The sequence below is a fragment of the Temnothorax longispinosus genome, chromosome 4 (assembly GCF_030848805.1).
Source record: "Temnothorax longispinosus isolate EJ_2023e chromosome 4, Tlon_JGU_v1, whole genome shotgun sequence".
In the NCBI taxonomy this organism is placed as follows: domain Eukaryota; kingdom Metazoa; phylum Arthropoda; class Insecta; order Hymenoptera; family Formicidae; genus Temnothorax; species Temnothorax longispinosus.
Genome location: NC_092361.1, coordinates 10,736,709 through 10,764,435, shown reverse-complemented (window position 1 = coordinate 10,764,435; position 27,727 = coordinate 10,736,709). Strand labels below are relative to the sequence as shown.

At 39.3% G+C, this 27,727-nt stretch overlaps 3 protein-coding genes and 1 pseudogene across 3 annotated transcripts; 1 reads left to right on the top strand and 3 right to left on the bottom strand.

Moving 5' to 3' along the window:
* Window positions 1-2,500: 2,500 nt before the first annotated feature.
* Window positions 2,501-3,508, bottom strand: LOC139812101 (uncharacterized). The gene has a single exon (XM_071776725.1). The coding sequence runs from the start codon at window positions 3,506-3,508 to the stop codon at window positions 2,501-2,503; it is 1,008 nt and encodes a 335-aa protein (XP_071632826.1).
* Window positions 3,509-13,999: 10,491 nt separating this feature from the next.
* LOC139812098 (uncharacterized) lies at window positions 14,000-16,154 on the bottom strand. The gene is made up of 4 exons (XM_071776724.1): window positions 15,928-16,154; window positions 15,056-15,412; window positions 14,355-14,587; window positions 14,000-14,286 (listed from the first exon to the last, which is right to left on the bottom strand). The coding sequence occupies exons 1-4, from the start codon at window positions 16,152-16,154 to the stop codon at window positions 14,000-14,002; spliced, it is 1,104 nt and encodes a 367-aa protein (XP_071632825.1).
* Window positions 16,155-18,185: 2,031 nt separating this feature from the next.
* LOC139812097 (uncharacterized) lies at window positions 18,186-24,434 on the bottom strand (annotated as a pseudogene).
* A 1,146-nt stretch (window positions 24,435-25,580) lies between these two features.
* LOC139811523 (uncharacterized) lies at window positions 25,581-27,727 on the top strand. The gene is made up of 3 exons (XM_071775789.1): window positions 25,581-25,793; window positions 25,891-26,224; window positions 26,574-27,727. The coding sequence occupies exons 2-3, from the start codon at window positions 25,902-25,904 to the stop codon at window positions 27,559-27,561; spliced, it is 1,311 nt and encodes a 436-aa protein (XP_071631890.1). The 5' UTR covers window positions 25,581-25,793; window positions 25,891-25,901; the 3' UTR covers window positions 27,562-27,727.

Below are 27,727 nucleotides of genomic sequence, written 5' to 3'. Positions count from 1 at the left end.
AAATTGATAGGATCAATCCAATGGGCTGTTAAACCCAAAAAACTCCGCTTGCGTCCCGACCAGATATCTACAGCTGTACAAACATATTTAATATTTTTCAATTCTTGTTTTATTATTGATGATTGTTTTTCGTAATAATTTGCTATCTGGCGCCCAAGTGTTCGTCGATTTATTATTTTTAAACCCAAACTTGCAATGTTTAAATTTACAAATATTTTTCTAAAGTACATATTTTCTACAACTCTTAAAGGTATCATAGAATGTACAAAATATTTGATCATATCATTATCGAAATTATCTTGAGAATATGAGCGTGTTGTTGATTTACGAGATGATTGTCCAGCTATCATTGAAGATATTTTTTTACGTTTTATATGTGCACGATATTCTTCATATACATCATTTCCATGTTTCCTTTTTAAATGAGTAACAAAATTCGATGTACAGTTTTTGTATCCTTTAACTTCAACGTAATTTGGTAAACATCTTTTGCACACTCCAACTATTTTTGTGTCTGTTGACTTGCTGGAGACTTGTTCAAAATAATTGCCATCGAATATAGACATTTTCGAATCAGCCACATTGTTTGAGTTATCAATTTGGGAAGGATTTGACGATGAAGTGCCGGTTAAATTAATATCTCCTGACATTGAAGATTCTTCACACTCAATACCTTCCATTTTAATAATAATTATTTGTCGAGTGATGCACCCAAAGACGATTCGCAATACGGTACTGTAGCCTTTAAGACAAAGTTACCATTGCCGAGAACTGGTTTATCTGTAATGACACATTACAGTAACACCTTTTAAATCTAAATTCCTGGAAAAATCACGACTAATAAAATATTTCGTACAGCTGCATTTTAAATCTATGATTTATGCCCGGTTTCTTCACTGTTGGATAACTTTATCCTTAGGTTAAATTCACTCTTCATCTCTTTCTAAGAGTTAGGTTAGAAAGAGATGAAGAGTGAGTTTATCCTAAGGATAAAGTTATCCGACGGTGAAGAAACCGGGCATTAGATACTTGATAAAAACCCAAACTAAGGGTCAAAACGTCGTTATACCGACATGTATAATTGAGCATTACAATAAATTGTCAGCTCGTTCGAAATTAATTGCCTTTCTGTTAATTATTAGTGGTGAAGAAAATACTTACTTGTTAATTATTTATCACCATAGGAATTACAATTATATCAAAAAGATTTGTTTCAACAAATCTGAGATACACTACGACAACAGAAAAATAAATAATCAAGAGATTGTCCGTCTTCTGTAAACGCAAAGAGCGAACTGATCGTGAGCTAAATGTGATAGAAAGGTGACAAGAAAAAGCAAAACAACAATATATTTCCGCGCGGCGCAAGTAATGTCGACGCTTTCGTAGCAGGCAACTATCATAACAATAATAAAAGGAAGGTAACGAAAGATACCAAATATACAATAATGTAGCTATACGCACATATTAAAATTAAGATTTAAGTGTTTTCGTATATATTTTGTTTAAATTTTGTTCCGCATACTAAAATGTAATCATGATTACTTCTAATTGTAATTGCCATGTAATTACAATTATAAGTAATTACGATTACATTACAATTACAATGTAATTACAGTGAAATTATAATTATGAGTAATTACAATTACAAGTAATTACAATTACAGTGTAATTATAATTACATTGTAACTGCATTATTTTAATTAAATTAATAATCAATTACATTAAAATCGATTAACGCCCAACTCTGGCCTTGACGGAGGCCGTCGAGCAGCAGAGAACCGTATAAATCCGCGCCGATTAGTACATAAATCGGGCGATTACACGAGGGATCGGGATCTGCTAACGGTAAATCGCGTAGATGCGGCCACATTGCGGCTGGCTTTGTTTGAGAGGCTGTGTACGAAGTAATTCGTTGGTTTACGTAGCCCGAAAATGGGAATATCGGTCCCTGTTTGTCGCATGGCGCGAGCGTGAGATTAACTTGAGATCGCGCGACTCCATTAAATTTCTCTCCGAAGCAATGTATTTTTAACGCGGCACGATGACGCTTGGTTCGCATAGTCTGACAAAGAGATTCGGATATGAAACTGTATGTCGAGCCCTGATCTAGTAGCGCACGTACTTTGAATGAGCGGCCCTCGATAGTACTTAGATTAACATACGCAGTGGCGAGAAGTACATGAGGCGGTTGCGTTACATTTCGAATAGCATGCATGGTTTGAACGGACGCGGAGGGCGCGGCCGGAGGCTCGGGAGCAGCGGCGACAGACACAGCTGACGGCGCGGAGGACGGAGAATTAATCGCGGCTGTACCCTCGCTGTGAAGCAGCGAGTGGTGAGCTTGCCGGCATCGATTGCAGCGTCTTTTACTCGGACAATTCTTTAAATAATGCTCGGTCCTCAAGCAATTGAAGCAACATTTATGCTGTCGCGCTACGAGTCGACGCTGCTCAATCGGCAAACTTAGAAATTTATCACACTTTGTCAGACTATGATTTCAAGAACAACGGACGCACTTGACGGGCGACACATTATTAATCGACGTACGAGATTTGTTTCCGCGCGTATTGCTCGACGCGGAGTCGAATTGCGACGGATAATCCGTGAGGCCGCGTATGCGAAGAGTCATGAAGTCATGAATCTCCTTATACGTGGGGTATGCATCCGTATCGCCTCGCTTCAAATTCCATTCATTGCGCGTTCGCGGACTAAACTTTTGCGAGATAATGTAAACTAGGAGGTCGTCCCACTGGTCGACAGGACGCTCGAGATTCGTTAAAGCGGCGAGAGTCGCAGACACGCTATCGCGAAGTTTTTTTAATTCGAGAACATTCTCGGTTTTCATTTTTGGTAAGTCGGCGAAAGAATGGATGTTCGCGTGAATAATCGCGTTACGGTTGTCGTACTCGTCGAGAAGAAGTTGCCACGCTGCCTTGTAATTCGCGTCAGAAATATGAATATTATTAATTAACACGGCAGCCTCGCCGGAGAGGCTCGCTTTTAAGTAATGTAACTTTTGAGTCTTCGTGAGGGACTCGTTTTTGTCGACGAGTGACTCAAAAATTCCCCGAAAATTTTCCCATTCCGGGAAAGCACCCGAAAAGTTTGGAAGCGAAATACGAGGCAGATGCAATGACATGCCGGAGTGCGCGTCGCGATAAGATGATTCGTTACCTCGGTACGGCGCGCTCGGGGCGTCGTTACGTAATTTACCGATGATTTCGTGGAGATGATCCGCCGCGTCGAAGTAGGCTTCCTCGGCGGCAAGAAGGTCGTCCTGTTGGAAGTAGGGGGTCGACTTCTCCTCCGGGGTGGCCGTCTGTAGCAGCTGGACGTGGAGGGCTCGAACATTCTCCCAGAGGCCTTCCAAATTTGTCAGTCTCCCCTTCGTCTTTGGGAGAGTGACCTGAGCTTTGGGAAGCTTTTTAAAGTTTATCAGCGATCGCTTAAGTGTAGCAATCACATCGCCTTGGGCGATTAGCAGATTTTTGAGATCCAGAGACATGTCAGCGAGATGGTTGGATCTTGTAGGCGAGGATCTGACACCTGTGTGTCAATCCGATCGAAGAGCTGGTGCTCTTGAAGACTCCGCGGCGAGAAGCAGGGCGATACTCGCGGGAGTCAGGGACGTCAGGCCCGTCTCCGTTTGTGACTCCGCGGCGAGCAGCAGGGCGATACTCGCGGGAGGCAGAGACGTCAGGCACGTCTCAAGGCAGGGCGCCCGTCGGGCGGCGGTGAGCGTATCTCAGCACGATACGTTTTGCTGGAGGTCACGCAGGAGCCTCCGGAGCAGAGCGAAGCCGGGTAGCACCAGGCTTTTTCGACACTGGTGGACACCTATCTTTAAGTGAGCGAGTGCAGAGCGCTCGGGTTGGTCGATCGAAAAGAGCGAAGACGCTCTTATGCGTTTCCGCGGCGAGCAGCAGGGCGATACTCGCGGGAAGCAGGGACGTACAGCACGTCGCAATGGCAGGGCGCCGGTCGGGCGGCGGATGCGTATCGCGATGATACGGTTGCTGGAGGTCGCACAAGAGCCTCCGAAGCACTTCACAATTCACAGGGCACCAATCTTTAGGAGAGCGGGTGCAGAGCGCTCAATGTACAGAGTGAGCCACGGAGTCACGAACGCGTATCGCGGAGTACCCGATGAACCGGGAATCAGATTCGATGTGCGACGGTTCGAACGGCGAACTCCGTTTGCGAGCGAGTCGAGCGGGCGCGACGATGTCTGTCTCGAAGCACAAGCGATCACTATGGAGGCGGTCGAACTGTCTATGCCGGTTTTTTAGTTAGCACTATTTGGCTCGAAGGACCATTAAATGTTAAGTGGACCGCTCCGGGTTTTCGCGCGGCGAGCCGAGGACAGTTCAAAATAATTAGGTTCTCGTTTTGGAAAATGTAACAGTCAATTTATTAAAGTTTGTTACACAGCACTCGCTTTTACACTCGCTCTGATTCGTGGTCCGTTTTCGATGTCGACAATCAGTGTCGCGTACGAATGGCTAGGGCGCACTTGGCTCACTGAGCTCTCGGCCGGAGCAAGCGAAGCGATCGCGGCCGGAGCTCCGAACTTTTCCGCGAGAAAACTTCAATACGTGAGAAACGCTGATTGGCTCCAAATCGTCGAGCGACCAGACTATTGGTCGCTGTACGAGCGGTCACGCGATGTGCACCTGTGTTCCGGGCGCGAGTGAAAACACCAAAAAAATTGGGGGTAAGGCAAATAAACGCGTTTTGGAGCAAATCGAGCGTTCTCGAATATTCCCAACGCTCGCTTTCACTTTGCGAGCGTTAGATTCTCAACAAAGATCCTTTAGAAAATTTTTTCTGCCAAATTAGACAACATGGAAAAAGAAATATTATTCCAACTTGCTCTAATTTTTCTACTTATTACAGAACTTTATTAATAAATTCTTGCACGCAATATACATCATCTGGCAGTAATTGTGAAAATACTAACATGGAAAACTTAATACATTTTTTAACGATACCTCTTTATAACGAGTTGGACGAGATTAATAACAATATTTATATTCCACAAAATGTAATGGAAGAATTACTCAATAATATAACAGAAAATTTTAAAAATATTGTTGAGAATATCTTGTCTGCAGTAAGATTTTGTGATATTTGTTGTGCCTTATTAATAAGCAACCAAGAGGCTGTAATAGAATATATAAAAAAAATAATTGCCATAACAAATTATTTTTTAAATAAATATTGTTACATTACTAAGCTAACCAAATATATAAAAACAAATATTGAGGAACTAATCATAAGTATTAATTCTGATATATGTTGCGAACAAAAGCATATTGAGAAATATGTGATAAATATATAATAGTACATATCCGAAAAAATATTAAAATAATGAATAACATTTTAAATGGAACAGAGACTCCAACGGCACAAGCAAGTGAACTACATTCTCTAGCATATAATTATTTCAAGAAACATAGTAAAATAATCTCTAAAAAGCATGATGAGTAACATACCGAATTATAATATATAATTGAATTACCTTTATTTTACAATTGTTTATTTTCTTATTGTGTTACTAAAAAATGAGAAATGTATAATATTATATAAGGCATATATTATGTTTATTTACGCGTAAGTTCAATGTTTTATTGTATTTTGACACATAATTAATATATATAATAAATATATTATTAACTATAAATTATGCTATCTGTTTTATAATATTTTTAATTTATTATTTTCCTTTAAGTTATACATACTATTTAGATTTAATCTCTCCGAAAATCATCAATACATAAATGATATAGTAGAACATAATAATATATAGACCTGTTCTTTTCAGCTGAACTGCTGCATTAGTTCAAAGTTTATCTTTTTCTTTCCAATGTGGAGTAAAAAAGATAAACTCTGAACTAGTGCAGCAGTTTAGCTGAAAAGAACAGGTCTATTGAAACATATAGAGAATGAGCTATATATAGGTTTAATATGACATATATATACGAGTTTAGTTCTTCCCTAAGTGGTAGATGGCGCGCACAATTACCCACAATTTTGCTTCAGCTTATTATCACAGACGATTGGAGCCCCTGAGACGAAGTGCCCGCTCTCGCTGGCGCGCCGGGTTATATACCGCTCGGCACGGTGCGTTCGGCAGGAGGGAGGCCGATCGTCAGGCGAATCGCGCGGTGGTGGGAGCGGCGCGATCCCGTGCGCTCGTCATCGGCGGAGATTGGCTCTCGTCGGCGCTCGTCGGCGTCGCGCGGGAAGGCACCGGTGCGGCGTGTTACCCGCGCACACGGTGCGTTTCAAGTGTTTAAAAAAAGGTGGGCGCACCGCGCCCTATCCTCGCCCGACGGGGGATCGGTCGAGCGGCATCCGGCGGGTGGTGGCCGGGAACGATGCTTTGTCGTAAGAGGTGCATCGTTACACTTGAATATATGTGTCTAACGTTGACCCAATGCACAATTTGGGATTTTTCGGAAAAAACGGCAGAACTAATAAGGGCTGGTATGCTCCTGGACGAGAGGTCTTAATTTGATCGGGTATCTCTATTTCATACCCCTCCGAGTTACGCTTAATGTTCGGTAACTTGATCGAAGCCAACGTTTGCACTCGGTGCGCTGTGCCTAACGCCAGTAGTAACACGAGACGCTCAGATAATTGATCGAGAGACAACTCATCCAGGGGAAACCATTCTTCGATTTTCCGAAGCGCTACATCCACGTCCCAAATTCTGCCGTATTTTGGTTTTACCGGCCTAAGCATAAATACACCTTCAAAAAATCTAGCGATAGTTCTACTCTGACCTAAATTCCCTTCACTAATCAAGGAGATTGCCGATCTTGCCGAGTTCAAGGATCCGTATGCCGCCCCTTCTTCAAATTTTTCTGTCAGAAATTGGATGACGTCCCCTTCTTTCGACTGGTAAGGGTCTAGTCTCCGACTTAAGCAAAAAGACCACCATTGTTTTAACGGCCCTGCATACTGTTTATGGGTCGACTCCGTTAAAGAAGCTTCGAAGATGCTGAGGGCGGGGTCCGGCAATCTTTTTCTTCTGAACGACTCCCTGATAATTTTCCTGCCATTAGGGACAGCCTCTCTGCTAGCGGATGTCGAATGGACCTACAAGGGGACAACAATAAAGTTGGCGAAGGCTTAAAAGTCAGTGGTTTTTAATCAACAGTTTTTTAAACAAAGGAAACCACGTTTGACTAGTCCAGCAAGGAACTACCACTATGCCCGTGGCCTGGTTTACTATGATCTTTTTAAGAACTTTTAATATGAGAGCAAATGGCGGAAACGCCCAAAATAAACCAAGCGAACCCCAATTGACGGTAAAAGCGTCAATTGCTAATGCCTCTGGGTCTTTTTTCCATGCAAAAACTCTTTGCATTTTGTATTGCACCGAGTGGCGAACAGATCAACTCTGGGGAGCCCAAACGCTCTCACAGCCTGATGGAAAGCATAACTTGCCAATTCCCATTCCGTGTCGATATTCTTTACTCTAGACTCTTGATCGGCCTCCACGTTGTCCTCAGACTTGATATATGAGGCAACTAACCAAATATCTCTTATTTCGCACCATTGCCAGATTTCTTTCGCGATCCTGTGTAAGTTCGGATGTTGTACTCTCCCCATTTTATTAATCTATGCCACCGCCGTGGTGTTATCTATACGCAAAAGTATTTCACAATTCCTATACTCATTAGCAAAGCTTTTTAGTTTTTAGGGCGAATAAGGCTGCTTTGAGTTCCAAACGGTTAATATGAAGCTTCTGTTCATTTTCCGTCCAGCCCTCTCTCCCCCCAGCTCTCTCTCCCTCTGAAAAAGCGCCCCACCCTGTGGTGGACGCATCCGAGAAAATTTCGACTTTATAATTACCTTGCCTAATAGGGTTCGAAGAACCGGGGATATTTTTTTCCCACCATTTGAAAACCGACTCGAGGTTTTTCGGAAGACAGATTTTCGCGTCATAGTCGTCATTATTTTTCAAAAGTTCTAAATATCTGATACGTTCAAATTCTTTCGTGTATAGACGCCCGTATTTAACCGCTGGACAACATGCATTAATTGACCCCACAAAGCTCGACCACTGTCTGAGAGAACAAATCTTTCCTAGCCTAAACTCTTTTAACAGACTAAGCATTTTCTGTTTCTTATGTTCTGGCAACTCTAATGCCATTTTGCAAGAATCATAAGTTATGCCTAGGAATTCCGCTTTGATTGGGATCTAAGCTACTCTTCTTATAATTTATAACAAAACCTAAATTTTTTAAAAGTTCTATCGAAGCTTTTACGTTAGCTGCGCATGCTCGTTTTGATGACGCCACGCGAGAAACATATCATCTAAATATATTACTGACGCAAACTTTTTTTTACGCAAATAATTCACTACTGGCCTCAGGACTTTGATGAATATGTGGGGAGCCACATTGAGACCGAAAGGCAGGCATAGAATTCAAAACATTGGCCCCGGAAAATATATCTCAAGTATTTCGAAGAATCTTCGTCTACAGGTATTAAAAAGTAAGTATTTTCTAAATCTATTTTTGCCATAAAATCGTTTTCGGAAATTAGTTTTGCCGCTGTGCGGCCATCTTCCAGTTTAAAATGCTTTGTTAGAATAAATTCATTCAACTTCTTTAAATTTAAGACAAATCTAAAAGTGCTATCCGCTTTGAGAACTAGGAAATAAGAGGACACGAACTGTGGATTCTCGGAGACACAAGGTCTAATGACCCATAAAACCAGCAGGTTATCTATTGCTTTCTTAACATCATTAAGAGATTGATTACCCTGAAATAGCGGTGATGTCGGTATCGCTGCCTGAAAAGGTCGAGACGTGAACCGGATTTCGTAACCTTTAATGCAGTTAAGCACAAATTTATTTTTTGTAATTTCTTTCCATTTATTATAAAAAACTTTAAACGTCCGGCTACACCTCTCACCGCTAGCGACTGTGTTGGCTTGGCCTTATCGACCTCGTGGCCGCGTGTTTGTTCCACTGAGAGTTCCTCTGCCGATTCTTGTACCGCAGCGATCTTTGTGGGCCCTCTTTCCGGGCCTGCTGCGAGTGGCCCTTGGAACTCGACGGCAGGCGTTTTTCTGTTTCCCCAGTTGGAAGTCCTTAGAAGTTTTTTGATTTGCCGCTGAGAAGTGAGATCCTCCACTACCTTGCCCATGGATTTCGTGTGCTTGAGCCTCTTAAACAAGTCTTTGCCGAATAAATCGTCCGTTATGTCTGACTTTTTTAGCAGTTCCCTGTATTTTTTGTCAATGCCAGGTAGAATGAACGCTCTCCTCGTTACTGAATGTTGATAGTGCACGCCTGCTAGCAACTTGCTTGCATTTCCTAACAACTTTAAGAGCGTACTCGAGATCTCGCCTTCTTTAAGCTCGAGGATCAGAGAGATGCTTTTGGCCACTGCTATCATTGTTGAACCTACCGCAGTCTGTGAGGTGACGAAATGTTTGTCTCTGCTTTTCGCCGCCGCTGACATGTATGCCAGGATTTCCGGATTAAGTTTGGGAGCTTCTACCTGTAGAACTCCTTTCCTAGGAAATTTTCTCATAATCTCCTCCCGTAACTTACTCTCTTCCTCCTCCCTTTTTTTTCATCTTCCTCGTCTCCTCCATAAAGGCCTATCCGTATCCAATTTGACCATTCCGCCGCTAATTCGGTATGCAAGACAACATCAACCGATTGAGCCGGCTCTGTTTTTAACCCGTTGTGGTCACACCTCCTAAAAATAACGTAGTGGTCACACGGGGTCCAATGGACCCCACAACAGTTTCCATTTGCGTTCTTTTTTGATGTATCGACTCAAACCTTGAACTGGAATTAATTTATGACTTCCTCTTGATAATCCAATAATTTAAAAAATTTTTTTATGTTGAAAAAACGCGAGAAAAATTTTTTTTTTTCGAGAAATTTGATTTTTTTCACAAAAATATTCATCAAAATTTTTTGAGATAGAGTAAAAAAACTTTGTGCGTTTTACTCTCAAAATAATATACTTTTAAGAAAAAAATAAAAAAAAAAGCCTGGGGTCCACTGGACCCCATGTGACCACAACGGGTTAAATAAACCGTCTGTCGAGTCTCATTGCTGAGGCTCGCAGCAGTCTCTGCTGCTTCCTTTGGGTCCTCGGTGGTTTTAACCTCTTCATCAGTCTCTGATGCCTCCGCCGACGTAGAGAAATTCGACTTTTCCTCACTCACGTCGTCTTCCCCAAGATTCACCTCCTCGCTCGCGTCCTTCTCCACGACAGCGCCTCCTTCGCTTGTGGCAGCTATCCCAATACCAACAAGAATTAGGCAGCTGACTCGTTATATCGTGCGATCTGTCCTCCCTCGAGTGAAGGCTCATCGCCAGGACGCATACCAAAAAGGCAAGGCCCGTTAATACTCACCGTTCTCTTTGTCTTCCGCACGATTCTGCGTTGTAGCATCGATAGCGGCGACTGGCGATTCCTTAACCTCCTCAGTCGTCCGCTTGAGCTTTCTCAATTTTTTACGCAGACTCTTCATCTGCTCTTTTACCTCATCCATTAATTCCCCGTCGCTCAACTTCTTTTTAGACATTATGCCGCAATAAAAAAATACCGATTGCGGCTTTCTCTACACTCTGCGTTGTGACTCCTTCGAGCACAAAAAACGTTATGAAGCATGGCGTCGCCCGTCGGGCATGGGTAGGGAGACAACATAAGAAAATAAAAATCACTCTAAAGATTGTGGCACCACTGAGTGTGGAAGGCGGTACTACATGGTTAATCGCGAGAACGAGACTTGAATATAATAATCATTTTCCCCCATTTACAGGTACTTAGGGAAATTCTTCGCAAAACGCATTAAACACATGCAAAATGATTCCAAATCATTTCATTTAATCAACATTACACGAATCTATCGTTAAAACAATCATAATATAGATATCTTCAATTTTGAAGTAACTGACCTACGGCAACGAGATCTTCGTATGCGTGTAAATACGTACTTTTGGCTTCAGAAATAGTTTTCTAACTTTATTTCAATTACCTCTATGCAATTAAACACGCATATTTATCGATATTCGCTGATTTCGCAAAAATGAAAATCTTTAAAAATGATGATAATTCATTAAATGTGGGTTTGTTGAAATCCTTTTACGTTAAATAAACCATTTCTACCGTTTAAAATCAATAAATGTCATTATTTCGCAAAATTGTTCAAAACTGAATTTCCTAAGTAAATGATTTATTCACATAAAATCGTTATAGGAGAACTTAGTTTATTCCCCTGATTGTGAGTGATAATTCATCGCGATAATTCACGTTTTCTCATCATTTAACAAATTGACTACAAATATTCAAAATCCACAATTTTGACAAATATTGAGTTTCGACTTCAGAAACATTGTTATTTAAGCTTACTGAACACGCTTATGTCATAAAATATGCAAAAAGTTAATTAAATAAACTTTTGACCCAAAATGATCAATTCCTGAATTATATTGTAAAAATTGAGAAAAGCACCTCAGATTCTTGTTAATTGAGATCATTCTAACTCATATCCATGGTCATTGCATCATCATTAGGCTTATTCTCAATTTTGAATGACTCTAAGTTGAAAAAGTGAAATCTTGAAATAAATGAAAATTCAATAATTTAACTATGTAGATCTCTTCTATAGAACATTAATAAACGTTTAAAATCATTCGCGGCTCAATCATACGCTTATTAACAAACAGAACAAGAGAGTTTGAGTCGCCAGTAAATAATTAAAAATTACTAAAGGTGTAATCGATCCAACTGGCCAAATTTATTGATCGAAAAACGCTACGTTTCGACCGAGGATCCGGTCCTTTTCAAGCGTGTATACAAGACTCACAAATATCGATTAGTCAGGCATAATGCCCTAACTACGCCGAATCTAAAAACTAAACGACAAATTACGCACTCCGCAATTAAGTGAAATTATATCCATATTATACAAAAAATAGAAACTTACATATTTGTGCGTCGGAATCAAAGTAATAATATATTTGTTGAACGGCATACTTCGTGAGATGTTTATATCGTGACATAGCCGTGCGGTGGTAAACTTTAGACTGATAAACTTGACATTATAAACGGACTGGTGCCGTAAACAATAAGCAAGAGCGTAGAGAGGGAAGTAGCGGAGAAGGAGAAAACAATTATATTTCTTTTATGAAATGTTCGTAGAGAACGTTAAGATTCTCCGTGTCCTTTTGCAAATTGATGGTGTCGTCAAATTTTTTAATAAAAAACATCTCCGCTAATTCCCTCTTTCTGGTCTGTCTTTTTTTGTGTATTACTTCTAGCTTTCCCCAGTCAAAATCATGCCCATAGGATATTTGGTGCTTACTCACTACAGAATGATTGCCAGTGTGCTTTCTGATATCGCTCTGGTGTTCCCTGAGACGCGTGCACAGATGTCTTTTAGTCTGCCCAATATACGTGGCCCTACAGTCCCTGCAGTTAATTTTGTAAACTATGTCGGTTTGTTTTAGGTCATTAATTCTATCTTTGCCTCGTCTTATTAAGTAATCAAGTTTTGTAGGAACAGTGAATAAGGTAGAGATGTGGAATTCCTTTAACGTACGACAAATGCTATCACTCAACGTTTTGATGTAGGGTAAAGGTATGCAGTTCTTAAAATCAAAAGTTGTATTATTGTCAGTGGGGGTGTTAAGTGTGTCGTTACGTGTTTTGAGAGAGTTTAGACGTTGCAATGTGTTTATTAACGATTGGTTTAGGAAAGCTATTGTTGTTCAAAATTTCTTTAATTATTTTAATATTGCCATCGTAAAATTTTTTATCAGAAAGTAATACGGCGCGATCAACCAAGCTAGTAATAGTGTTCAGTTTGTATTTTAAAGGAGGGTTAGAATGAAAATTTATGTACCGTCCCGAGAACGTCGGTTTTCGATACCAATTAGTAATCAGTATGTTGCCGTTCCTAATTACAGTCGTATCTAGGAAATTGAGTGACGCATTCGTTTCAATTTCATACGTAAACCTAAGTCTAGGATGATATCCGTTGAAAACTTTTAAGATCAAGCCCACACTTGTTTTGGGGACCACCGAAAAAATGTCATCGACATATTTAATGAATATCGGGATATTAAAATTCAAAAGGCTTAGGCAATGCGTCTCTAAGTCCTCCATAACGATATCAGCAACAACCGGCGATAAAGGAGATCCCATAGGACTGCCCAAAATTTGTTCATAAATTTCGTCGTTAAAACTGAAACTAGTGGACGATAAAATAAGGTCAATTGCGTGTAAAAACTGTGCTAAATTGAGGTCAGTCTTGTTAGAAATGTAGTTCCATTTTTTTTTAATTCCTGTTCGCGAAATCGCTGATTAATCCCGGCGATGGCAGCGGGATGAGAAGGACGCGCGTGGAAGGTGTTAATTGATCACTCGTTGAATTATAATGTAACTCAGAGCACATTATAATTCTGTGGTCTGTGAGCCGTCTTTAATGAGCAATAATTTTACAATCTGACCTGAGAAATGATGAGCTGTCTTTTAACGAGAAGTCTGTTTGATCGTCCGTATACTTGAGAGGCAATTATATTAATCGCCCTGCTCGTGATGCGTAGCCCGTGAGCCGGTGAGACACGTGGCGGTCGGCACTCGCGCACGTGTGAGCTTGAGTCGTCGTGTCGATGCACCAGAGCTGAATGAGCGGTCTTTTTCACAGTTTACGAGAGTATCTCAGCAGCTTAATTCACTGCGTTAGGCACTTCGATGCGGAGTCACTAACTCGAATCGCACAGAGCACACGAGACACGTCTGGTCACAGACCGGCCATTTTTTACTCTGTCGATCGCGAGGAAGAAGTTGGCGATTAGCGCGCCCGTGCTTGCTCCAATTGCCGCGTGGATCCAGCATGCCGATACCCGATCGATGCTGCCATCTGATGGGATGGCGCACCGTGATGACGGAATCTCGAACATTCCGCCCGCCATCAGCAACCTTGTTGATGATTCCTTACTCTTGATCCCTTATTCTGATGAGATCGGTAGTACGGCAAGCTTGGCAATTGGCCGAGTGAGTATTGTGGTGGCCGTCTTAAGGGTAACCATTCTAGTGAGTCCATCCTTGCCGGGGTGCAATGCCGTTACCCTGGCGAGTGGCCACTTGCACGGTGGAGAGCGTTCGTCGGTAAGCAGCACGATGGAACCCACCTTGATGCTGTTGTTAGGATGATGCCACTTGGATATCGCCTGCTGGCGTTGCAGATAAGAGCCGACCATTGTGCCCGAAAATGTTGAACACGCTGCTGGATGAGCTGCCACCGAGATAGTCGCGAGGTTGCCAGGTCAATTAGAGATGGCTCGGGTATGGTAGTGAGTGTACCTCCAATGAGAAAATGACCTGGTGTGATCGCTGAGACGTCTTCAGGGTCGTCGCTCAACGGTTCCAAAGGCCTTGAGTTGAGAATGGCTTCGATTTGCGTAAGCAACGTTGTTAGTTCTTCCGTCGTGAGCAGAGTCTCGCCGACAGTTTGTCTCAGATGAAACTTTACGGATTTTACCACCGCTTCCCACTTGCCCCCCATGTGTGGAGCGCCTGGTGGGTTGAATTCCCATCTGGTGCAATCAAGTTGTAAAATTTAAGCAATCCGTTGATGTTCCTGAGAGCCTTGGATGAACATTTTCTTGAACGCTGCGTCTGCTCCAATGAAAGTTGTCCCGCAGTCCGAATACAAGGTTTGAGCAATTCCCCTTCTCGATGAGAATCTTCGGTAGGCTGCTATGAATCCTTCCGATGAGTAGTCACTCACCACTTCGAGGTGAATTGCGGAAGTAGCGAAGCAGATAAACACACAGATCCATCCCTTGTAAGTTTTCGCACCTTGTCCCTTCTATGTCTTGATGGTGAGCAGTCCGGCATAGTCGACTCCGGTATGAGCAAACGGACGTGACGGCGTAACCCGAGAGAGAGGTAGTTGGTCCATCAGTTGATGAGCACGGATCTCCCTCTGCCGAGCACACACGACACACCGTAAGATGTAAAACTTCACTGGAGCCCGTCCGCCAATGATCCAGTATCTTTGCCTGACATGAGTCAACGTCAGCTGAGTTCCTCCATGCAGGGTGCGCAGATGGGCGTGAGCGATGATTAAGATTGAGAACCGTGAGTAGTGAGGTAAAATCGCTTGATGTTTGTTGTCTTGATCCAATGATGATTGATTGAGGCGGCCGCCAACTCGGATGATTCCGTGAGCGTCTATGTACGCAGTCAATCGACTGAATGCGTGAGCAGTTGGCAATCTCGAGTTGGTCGTGAGCATCGTGATCTCGTGTTTGAAGTATGCCGCTTGAGTAGCCTTGATCCAGAAAAGTCTAGCTTTCTCCAAAGCTGAGTGCGAGTCCAACAACTTGTCTCGGAATTTTCTCAAGAGAGAGATAAACCTGAAACAGAGAGTTGTTATTCTCAATATTTTATTAAGGGTTGAGTACTTGTATATGAGGTCCCAATGATAGTCCGGCTGAGATGCAGCTGCATATAGAGCAATGCCAGAACGAGCCTCATGACCGCTCAACTCGTCCGAAAGCGCGGGTTGAGATGGCCATACTTCAGGTGTGAGTATCCACGGTGGTCCCGTCCACCATGATGAGTGGCTTTGAAGTTGAGCAGTAGTTAGACCTCGTGATGCGCAGCCGGCTGGGTTGGAAGTGCCAGATACGTATCTCCAGTGTGCGTCTGCAGTAAAAGCCTGGATCTGAGCAACTCGGTTTCTCACAAAATCCTTCCAGCGCGATGCATGAGATTTGATTCACGTGAGTGTCACAACAGTGTCCGTCCACAGATGAGTTGCTGTAACGTTCAACTTCAAGGTGGCTTGAACGTATTGCATGAGTCTTGAGAGCAGCAGTGCTGCGGTGAGTTCAAGTCTCGGGATAGTGAGTCGTTTGAGTGGTACTACCTTAGTTTTGGAGCACACCAATGAAATCGTGGCGCCATTAGAGCCGCGGACGGTGATAAATACGACTGCAACCATTGCCAGTTGAGAAGCATCAGAAAAGCCGTGAAAGTCCACTGACGAGGTACTCCATGTGTTGTACCACCGAGGTATTGAGAGCTTGCGCAAGCTGGTGAGTTCTTTTCTGACGATGAGCCACCATGATGAGAGCTAGGATGGCAGTGGTTCATCCCATTGGAGCTTATGAAGCTAAAGCTCCTGCAAGAGCATCTTCGCCTTGATCACTACTGGTGATGCAAAGCCTAGTGGATCGAATATCTGAGCCACTTCAGACAAAACGAGGCGTTTGGTGAGATGGTCGGTGTGCGACGAGATCCTTGTTGAGAATGTGAATGAATCTTCTTCAGGAAGCCATCTTAGTCCGAGTATTTTGGTTACGCAATCGTCAAAAGTAATTTGTGAGCCCTGATCTTTTTCTGCTTGAACCGCAGCGAGCACATCTTGATGAGTCTTTGCTAATGGGAAGCCGCCCGCCATGCACAAGTCCGTTAGCTGCATTGAAATTTCTATTACCTGCTGAACGGTGTCGGCGCCTCCAAAAATGACGTCAACATATCGACCTTGAATGATTGGCGGCACTGCGAGGGGAAAATTGTGAGGTTAGGAATGTTCGTGAATAATGCCGTGACGTCTAGTGAAATAAGTGTTTCGTCATCTTTAATTTTCTTGTTGTTAATAAACTTCGCAAAAGACCAACTATCTTTTATATGTGATTTAGGTTTCGATATCGACGAGCGTAAGGTCTTTTGGAGGCTAGCGACATTATAGAGTGGGCTACCCAACGCTGAGACAATAATGCGTAAAGGGAGGCCGGCCTTGTGAACTTTCAACAGTCCGTAGGCTCTCGGTAGATTTCCATTAGTGCAATTGAGTTTCTTGTATGCACAGTCACTGATGATGCCATTGTCATGCCAAGATTTAACCAATTCATGCATTTTAGATGTAATTTTATTTATCAGATCTTTTTTCAATTTTTTATAAGTGTCTTGGTTTCCAAGCAATTCCGTCATTTGGTTTACATACGCGTTCTTATCTAAAATGACAGTTACTTGGCATTTGTCAGCCTTGGTGACAAGGACGTCATCATTGTCACGTAAGAATTTTTTGCAAGTATATTATTACTTTGATTCCGACGCATAAATATGTAAGTTTCTATTTTTTGTATAATATGAATATAATTTCACTTAATTGCGGAGTGCGTAATTTGTCGTTTAGTTTTTAGATTCGGCATAGTTAGGACATTATGCCTGACTAATCGATATTTGTGAGTCTTATATACATGCTTGAAAAGGACCGGATCCTCGGTCGAACCGTAGCATTTTTCGATCAATAAATTTGGCCAGTTGGGTCGATTACAACACCTTTAGTAATGCTTATTAACAAAGTTCACCCAAAGTGGTAAAAACTTATAATAACGCAAAATATAATAAATAAACTATATGGGCAGTGTCTCTAGAGCAAAACAAAACATTTAAGCCCATTCTTAAAGCAATCGCACCATAAATGGCAAAGTTCACCTGAACAGGTAAAAACTCGTTATAACGAGAAAATTGATGTTTCAACGCTACAGGCAGTCTATTTAGGACTAAACAAAGTGTTTAAGGTTGGATTCTAGTGTAACAGGCCAAAAAATAAGCGATTTTTAAGAATTTTTTTCTAGAAAACTATTAATGATAGCCAAATAATGTTTTTGGGATAAAAAGAGGCATTCTTAAGGTATCAAAATAAATTTTTTTCAATTTGTTTTGTTTAATTTTATAATAAATAATGTGGACCCCTCTCTGAGATTTCCCGTCTATTGGCGGGCGTTGTAACTTTCCTCCCGGTTATCTGAAAGCAAAAAACCAAATATTTTCTTAAAGTTAGATATTTTCCGCTGGTACTATACCTCTGTAACAAATAAATAATAATAAATTTAAAAAGTTATAGCGTTTTAAAAAAAAAATTTTTTTTTGACATAAGATCAGATATTGGTCAAAAATTGTTATAAATAAATGCAATAAAAATAAAATGATAGGTATAGTACCTAGAGAAATGTATAACGAATTGAACAAAACTTGAACGAAGTTGATCGGTTTATTAGTTCTCAAGTTATCACGCCCGCCAACTTGAAAAACATGTTTCGAGGTTTCGAGAAAAACGCGTTTAGAGTTTTATATAAAGTTTCACGATACTTACCGCTGAAAAATCGACTTGAACGTTTATTCTGCTATTCCGGCTCCATACATTAAACCTTCTTCTTCTTCGAAAAAGTCTTGCAGTACTGTTTTCTCCATTCTTCTGGCTGTACGAGCCTCTTTAGTGCTTTCTAAGCTACGACGGTGTGCACTAAATAGTCGTTTCTCATTATGACATTCGGCAAATGTCTTGCTCTGTTGTCCAATGACAATGCCCATCATTTTCATAATTTTTAATATAGGAAAATAACCTTCATTAAATATTGCGGTAGCCAAATATAAGCAGCAATGTCAACAGTCTTCGAACCGCAGTGGAGATGTTTCGGAGCTAGACGCCAAACGCATGCGTTAAAACTTTCGTTACAATTTTGGGTGTATCCACCTAAACATCTTTCTAATAAATCGTCTTTGGACAGATCTTGATAAATTGGCAACAGATGATGCTGAACATTCTGATGAAAAGCAGGCCGATGCTCATACTCGTCAAGTTTTTCAGTCGCTTCTGCAACTCGCCCCTTACACCAGCTTTCATCTCCCGGTGGACAATATACATGTTGTGGATTTTCTTCAGTCGAACACATATGATAATAAGTAGCCTATGGCTTTTTTCATATCACTTACGGAATCTGAATGCCTTTTTATCGTCAATCCATAGTATTTTGTTAATTTTTTTATAAGTGCGTCTGTCAATTTTCCTTTTCTTCCAAGTTTCGCTACTTTTTTAATATTTAATAGAAAAATACTTTCAAAAGATTCCAAACATAACAATAGCCGACCCTAAATATCGATCCGTTAGGCTCTTGTACCTACCGGCCGACTGCCTGCTGTTTGGGACTCTGGCGCGTCTCACTAAACAGAGCTATAACTTCTTTATTTTTGCGAATTCGACTTTATAACTGTAGGAGCATATTTTTAAGATGTTATACTTTTAATTTATGCAAAAAAAATTTTCGATTTTTTTTACCCGTTACATTAGAATCCCCCCTTAAGATTAATTTTATTAAAATCGGACTGTAAAAAAAAAGTAGACCCAAAAATGTGAAAAGTTAAAATATCGCATTTTAATCAGAATAAACTTTGTAGGCCTGTTCTATGGAACACTACGAATCCATCCATTACCTCGTTTTATCAATTCCACCCAAAATACAAAAGTTTATTTCAAAGTGTTAAAATCTACATTATATTGATTTGAAATCAATAATGAGCATATATTTGGGTTCTGGATATCACTAGTAATCATAGTCCATCATGAAAATATCAAAATTACGCTTATTTCATAAAATCAGCTGACTAGGTCAAAATCTCATTTGATGGCTATTTTGTTTTATGTGAGGTATATTTGAACTCGTATCGACTCACTGAAGGTGATTCTAAACTAAAATTCAAAGAAAATCTTTATTTCGAAAAATCAAATAAAACAATATAAAACAGCTGTTTCGCTATACAGCTCTCTAAGGATGACTATCAATTATATATATTAATAAAAAATAATGTTGTATATATTATCAATTGTATATATTAATAAAAAATAATGCAATTTTGTGTTAATTGGCCAGTTGGGTCGAAAATAAAACGACTTAATTTGAATTATTTGCTGGCGACGGAAATTGTTTTGTTTAAAAAATAATGTTCTTTGGTATTTCGTAGAGCTATCACGCTCTTGTCAATTTTATATCTAATATCAATAGCTTCTTAATACTATAATGAGTATATAATATATTATATATGTATATAACTTTATTATCACGCCATTATTATATTTAATATGAGCTCGTTTGGAAGAGCTATTACTGATAAACTATATGAATATAAAATGTGTCATATCAAAAAGTAAGTATCTCAAATACTTTTGTTATCATAATCAGGTAAGACTATATAATTAGGAACTTTACGTATCACTCTATTAAATTATTAATATTGCCTCTAATTACTAATCTTTTTACTTTTCAGGTCTTGACCAATCTTTACGGTGTTTGTGACTCTGCTGGAGCTGTATCCTCAGGTCGCGTCATCGAGAGGAATTGTGGTATCAGCATTTGAGCTGAGATCGTCTTTATTCGAGCTGTCATTGGGACTGGGAGTGGAGGTATGTATTCTAGGATCAGAACTTTTTATTTCCGCCTTTGTTTTTACAATCTCCTTGGTTGTCGTCGCCTCCCGCTTCGCTGACATCTGTGCTGTAGCTTTTCCTTTCAACAGGAGATCCAAGGGCGACAATGCTGGCTGGCCTTTAGGCGTCGGTTGCAAGGTCAGGTTAGGTTGTGACCGAACTCACGATCTTGGATAGGTAGAGACTTACTTGAATAGATTTATTATGGTCGCCACTGTGTTTTAGACGTTGACACAGAACGTATTTGCTCTTTAGTCGCCTTGACGAATGGCTTCCTTCCTTCCTTCCAAAGGTAATAATCTTCACGCTGCTTAGCTCGTTGGCGTTTATCGGACAATGTCTTTTTCAAAGTCCCGCACTCGCGTTCGCGTCGCGTATGAGATATCCGGATTATAGGATAGGAATATTGAATAAATTGTAGATTTGTATTGATTTAACAATAACGAAAAATAATATATTCAGACTTTGGTACATAGGTACGCAAATGCAAAAATGAATTGCATTCCAACCGCTATCGGGCGTTGCCAAGTACGATCCCGCGTTACGAATCGGATATATCAAACAATATAATTGCTGCTTAACAATTGTTCGCAATACGAAAGATACTTATAAGTACGCACGGTCGCGAACTAATCTTTCCCATATACGATGTATACGATAGCTAATTTTTACGCAAGATAATTCTCGAATACTCGATTTACACAAATAAACGGGAAAGCTAACTACGTTACTCTCACTACGTTAGAACGGAATAGACGGGAAAGACCTCGAGCTGTTACTCGGGCTCCCTTATATACTCTCCTAGCTGTTTATTCCCACCATTTCGGTTGTGGCCGATGAGCAGCCAGTGGCACCACTATTGCTATCTCACTCACTCATGCAAGCGAATTGTCTGAACATGTTCAACAAAACTTCCTCAAGAAGTAAACAACTTCGAGAATATCAGATTACATCAAAGGCTATTGCCGACGTTAATTAAAATGATTTTACGTTTTAGACATGCGATTACATTTTCCATGCTATTCATTTCTGCAGCTGGGCACAAATATGGAATAAGATGAATGAAATTAATAATATGATGAATCCCACGCATAATAATCCTAAATGCATTTTTCTGTCCATTTTGGAATATCATTCACACATATCACTCTGTACAACAATTGGCGGTTAATTCCTGCTTATTACATGTGTCTCTAATGTCGCGTAATCATTCATTCACTTAATTTCTTTTTTTATTTTCAGGTACGTTATCCACGCATTCCAGGACTATTAGGACTTATTGGGTAAGTATAGGTAAGTATACTTAATGTAAATAGTATGTTACTAACGCAAAATAATCGCTTTTCCCCTTTTTTAGGAATTTCAGGTAAAATCTTATAAAACGCTTTTGGCGCTCGCAAAATGCATCCAACGCATTCTATTATGCTCAATATTAACGAATCTGTCATTAAAATTAAGTTAACACGCTTATTTCAGAAATTGACGTTACTGACCTATGACAACGAAATCTTTGTACGCGTATAATTATGCAATTCTGACTTCAGGAACATTTTTCTTACTTTAATACAATGTCATCCATGCAATCATATACGCATACGCATATTTATTGATAATTAATTAACAATTTCGTAAAATTTATAAAAATTTGTAAAAATGCTTCGATTTGAATAAATGAGGGTTTGTTGGATTTCTCTTACGATAAATAAACTAATTATAACGTTAAAAGTTAATATTTATGCAAAATACGAAAGTTCCCCAAAATTAATTTGAAATAATGGCTCGAATTAAATATAAACTATATATTTGAGCTCTTTACATCCCACTGAACTCAAATCTATCGTAATAATCATTAATTATTCAATAAATTAACAATTTTGTTCAAAATGATCAACTTTCGTAACTTTAAGAAAATTCGCGTTTTCTCGCTATAGGTGTCTTTAGACCGTTTCCTTAAATAAATATATCGCGTTTGCATCTTAAAAAATTGATTATTTAAACTTTTGACCCAAAATGGTCAATTCGTGAAATATTGCGAAAATTGAGAAAAGGACTATATACTCTTACTCCATACGTCCCTACAACACGTACATATCCTTATTTATTACAATGAGGCTTATTCTCAATTTTTGCAAAATTTCGCAAAATTCTTAAATAATGAAAAATATAAAAATTAAACTATGTGGCTCGCTTCTGGGTGTCTGGGTAGAAACATTTTCAGACTAATTACGATTCAATCGCACCACAAATGGCAAAGTTCACCCAAAGTGGTAAAAACTTGTAATATTGCAAACTTCGTTAAATAAACTATATGGGCAGTCTCTCTAGAGCAAAACAAAACATTTAAGCCTATTCTTAATGCAATCGCACCATAAATGGCGAAGTTCACCTGAACAGGTGAAATCTCGTTATAATGAGAAAAATAATGTTTCGACGCTATAGGCAGTCTATTTAGGACTAAAAACGATTGAGACTAATTTTATCAAATTCGGACTGTAAACAACAAAGTTCACTTAAAGTGGTGAAAAGTTGAAATATGGCTATTTCTTTTGAAACAACCATATAGGCGTGTTCTCTGGGTCACTACGAATCCATCCATACTATTCTTTATTCATTTCTGTCCTAAATACAAAAGTTCACTTAAAAGTGTCAAAGTCTTAATTATTGGTTCAAAATCGAGAGAGAGAGAGAGAGAGAGAGAGAGATTTTTTCAGGAGATCACAAGTAAACTTAATCCACCGTTAAAATTGAAAAATTATCATACTTTCATGAAATCAGCTGATTGAGTGAAAATCTCATCCGGCAGTTAAGTTACCCAAATAAAGGTACATTTAGACTCGCCTCGACTCACTGCTAATGAATCTAATTCAAAATATTGAAATTTTAGCATAACTTCGGTCCTTGCTATAAACGGTCTTTTGACAACTTAAAATGACAGGATTCTTTAAAATAAAAACAAAATAAAAAATTCATGCTTTTTTGGCACGTTCAAAAGGTACGCTACGCTTATTCTAATAATCTTATCTTTATATGTATCTAACACTAGCAACGCATATTATTATTATTAATATAACTTCTTAATATTATATATTTATATATATGTATCACGCAAGTATTAAAAAACTCGTTTGGAAGAGTTATACGATTAACTATATAAAATGTATGTCAAGATAAAATGAATATCAAAAATATGACATCTGTCATGCAAGGTAAGTATATAATCAGGTAAGTAATTAGGAACTTTATTATTAATGTCTTTAATTAATCTTTTTTATGTTTCAGGTTTCGACCGATGTTTGAAATGCACCGGCATTTCCGTAAGAAAGATAGAGCGCTACAGTCATCTAGCGTATAACGTTAGTTACTAAAGGTTCCATGAACTCACCACGACAGGGCAGGTCTTGCCTGCTTTAGTTTCATAGTGAGAGCGCTCGAGCTGGTAGCCCTGCGCACCGCTTCCCGCGTCACGCATGTATCACGTGATGAGGAAAAAGGTGGGGAAGCTCGAGAGCGCGCGTACGGCCCAGCAACCCGGGTATTCGAGAATATTCAGTCGTTGCATCAATATCGTTTTGAGTCACATATTGTGTTTTCTGCAGTCCGAATTATCTAAAATAGCGATTTGTCGGTACGAACGTAAGAAGCATTCGAGACGCGATCTGTTGTATACCAGACTCGCGATCTGCTTTGTATCATTCTTTCTCCACGACGAGGAGAGAGAGAAAATTGGAGGAAGGCAACGACGGCCATTATCTCATGTCACGCCCTGAAAGCAAGGACTCGACGTATCACGGCGGCCATTACGGGAGAGAACGATCTCACGTACACGAGGCAGGGCAACCGCCCTGTGTCCTCAACCGAGAATATGAGGCAGGGCAACCGCCCTGTGTCCTCAACTTAAGAATATTGGATGATAAGGCTATCTCATACGATTGGAGAGACGAATTCCAGCGTAAGGAGAATCTCGACATAAAGGTAACTCGACGATTTCCCTGTTAATCCATTGATCATCGGTCAAACTCGTCTGACCTAAGATTGCGGATGGTTGTATAAACAGACATTCGATTATACATCGGATCTTTGGTTGCAGGAAATCTCGAGCTCTTATTACGCTCTGGTCTATGTACGGCCATGGAGATATCCAGTATTTGATTTGTGTCGTCCATTTTGGGACAAAGACGTCTATAAACGAAACGGTTGCAACCATAGTATATATATAAAGTAAAGTTTATTAATTCATTAACTTTCGCATCGTCATACTAGTCACTAACAAGTCATAATTTCCATTGTATATAACAACATTTCATGATATCAATTCTTGCGTTAGATTTCCAGATATGTATTGCGTGCAGCATAGATTTAAGTAAAGAATTCTTCTTAAAATCCTTTCATAAGTACGATCGATTACGCACTTTTCTACGTGCCTATATATATTCATGTTCAAGAATTCTCATTTGATTTCTAATAATTACTTATGACGAATGCTTATGAAAACGAATGAAAACTACTTTTAAACTTACGTTCGAACTACACGTTTCATGAGTATAATACTGATATATACTCATCTGCTCTATAATATGATTTATGAATTATATTTGTTTAAGTGAAATTACATGGAATAATTATACGATTCTCTAAAAGAAGGTTTCTAATTGAATTCTTACAAAAAAATCCTATTTTTCATATATCAAAGGACTTCACTCTCTCTTAATTGAGTATCAACTCAATGAGTTGGTATTTTATAACAATCATTGCCATACATATATATTTGAATTAAGCTAATTATTCTATGTAATCATTTACCACATTTATATGTTTATTTTATTGATGATTTGAGATAGGTATGTTTTAATTTATTATGTTTTGAATAACATCATCTATTTTGTGAAAAGAAACTAAGAGACAATTGTAAAGATTTCTGCATTCTTCGTTTAATATTAAGTCCATATATCATTCAAACTATTGAATTACTGAAAATCTTGGAAAGATTGAATGCAAACCAAATTTCAGATATTATGATGAGGAAAGTATTCACAAAATGGATTATGCTTGAATTATTTCACATTTATGTCTTTAACAATTGATGATTTCTTGTATTTATCTGTATGATTCTGATTATTTCTAAACTTATGTTTATACGTGAAACTGCAATTCAAATTGCAATTTATACTTTATGGAAATTTACTAAAAAAATTATCTCTAAGAAAAAAGTATTATCTTTGTCTCCTTCTCCGCCTCTAAATCGCCAACGTCTTATACTAAAGCCCCTTGCACAATAGGCAATAGCGATAGCGATAGCGACAGCGATAGCAATAGCGATAGAAATTATCGCCATCCAATGCACAATGGTGCGATAGGAATAAAAGCGCAGAACCAATCAGAAATCGTGTAGCCTTCCTACCATCTGATTCAGATATGAACGTAGCACATAACCTGTAATTGTCAAAGCGGTTAAATTCAACATCGACTGTACAATTCTGCAACAGATTTTGGAGTATATACTTTTTTAAGTTAAATATTACTTGGTAAGTACTTCTGAAACGTATTTATTTATATACATATGTATATACTTATGTATATACATTGTCCTATGTGTTATATTTTAACGAATATCTGTTTCAGGTTAACTTACGATGGAAGATGAAGAGTTATTGTTATTTATCTGTACAATGCAAATAGCTGTGGCAGCATTGTACACCGCGTGGAAGGCCGAAAAAAGCAAACGTTGGAAAAACCGCCGATGGTGGGTACGTCCCATAAATAGAGGACGAGCGGCGTATGGCGACTTTGCAACTCTATTTTCAGAACTGAAAGAAGACCCGGATCTCTTTTTCCGGTATACGAGAATGGATGTGCCTACATTTTATGAACTGCTCCAGCTAGTGGGCCCACACTTGCAAAAAAGGAGTATAAGACCATCGATATGTCCAGAACAGCGTCTCGCAATAACATTGAGGTAAATTTGTTATTGAAGTAAATCATATTGTTTATAGATCTCTTGAGAAAGATTCAAACTCCAAGGATCGAAACGTCGTAACGTTTATTTTTAATTTCTTTTGCCAAAAGGTTGTTGAAATAAATACTTCTTTTGTTAAATCATATTTACTTCAAATGGTATACTACTTTTTATTTATTAATTGCATTTTTAATAATTAATATAATCCCCCTTCTTTGTACATATAACTAGATAAGGAAATTTTGCAAAAAAAGCTACAGCCCATAAAATTAGAGTAAAGTAAAAAAATTTAATATTATTTTTTAAATTAATAAATAAATGCATTATTAAAATATTAATTTTGTTACAGATATTTGGCAACAGGAGATCAAATGTTATCTGTAGCTCTAGCCTATAGAGTAGGAGAGTCCACAGCTCATATCATCGTTAAAGAAACATGCTCCGTTATAGCAAATGTTTTAATGCCAATCTGCATAAAACCTCCAACAGAAGAACAATGGAAAAAGATCTGCGCAGATTTTTTAGCTTTGTGGAATTTGCCAAATTGTGTCGGAGCGATTGATGGTAAACACATTATCATTCAGGCACCTCCGAACTCTGGATCTGTCTATTTCAATTATAAGAAGACATTTAGCATCGTGCTGATGGCTGTTTGTGATGCTAGATATCGATTTACGTTGTTCGATATTGGCGCGTATGGCAGCGATTCTGATGGAGGAATTCTGTCAAGATCAGCCTTCGGAAAAGCTTTATATGGAGGTACACTCAACTTGCCAAAAGGAACAGCTCGTCTACCAGGAAGCAATAAGGAAACGCCTTGCTATTTTGTTGGCGACGAAGCCTTCCAAATGCCGATAAACGTCATGCGACCTTATCCGGGCAGGGCTTTAAATGACCAAAAAAGAATTTTTAACTATCGACTCTCACGAGCTAGGAGAACAATTGAAAATACATTTGGTATCCTTGCAGCCAGATGGAGGATACTTCGGAGGCCAATTTGCGCTGGGCCAGAAGTCGTCGACAAATTTGTGCTAGCAGCAATGTGTTTGCACAATTTTATAAAAACAAAAAACGACGAGACAGCACCACAGCAGCAAAGATATTGCCCCCCTCAATTCGCTGATAGAGAAATTGATGGGCAAATAATTAAAGGAGAATGGCGAGAATTACCAGGAAATGATCATTTAAGATCCATCGGAAGATGTAGAGCACATAGAACTACGAGAGAGGCTTATTCGATGCGGGATACTCTCTCGTCATATTTTATGACAGCTGCTGGCGAAGTTCCGTGGCAGTACGAATATATACATCAAGGACTACATCGTGATGCAAGTTGAAAAATTCTGCCGTTTTTGTATATATAATTTTTTAAAACTGACATGTTTTATGCACGCGCTATTCTGCTTTAACATTATACTGTGAAATGGTATAGAAGTAATAATAATAATAATATGTATTAATTTTTATATTTTAATAAATAAATGACCTTGAGAATTACCATAA

Coding starts and splice junctions, on each gene's coding strand:
- LOC139812101 (XM_071776725.1), bottom strand. CDS start 3,508: ATGTCTCTGGATCTCAAAAATCTGCTAATCGCCCAAGGCGATGTGATT.
- LOC139812098 (XM_071776724.1), bottom strand. CDS start 16,154: ATGAACCACTGCCATCCTAGCTCTCATCATGGTGGCTCATCGTCAGAA. Junction 14,588..15,055: donor CTGACGTTGACTCATGTCAG/GCAAAGATACTG, acceptor TGATTGCACCAG/ATGGGAATTCAACCCACCAG. Junction 14,287..14,354: donor AGGTCATTTTCTCATTGGAG/GTACACTCACTA, acceptor TCTCGGTGGCAG/CTCATCCAGCAGCGTGTTCA.
- LOC139811523 (XM_071775789.1), top strand. CDS start 25,902: ATGGAAGATGAAGAGTTATTGTTATTTATCTGTACAATGCAAATAGCT. Junction 26,225..26,573: donor CGTCTCGCAATAACATTGAG/GTAAATTTGTTA, acceptor ATTTTGTTACAG/ATATTTGGCAACAGGAGATC.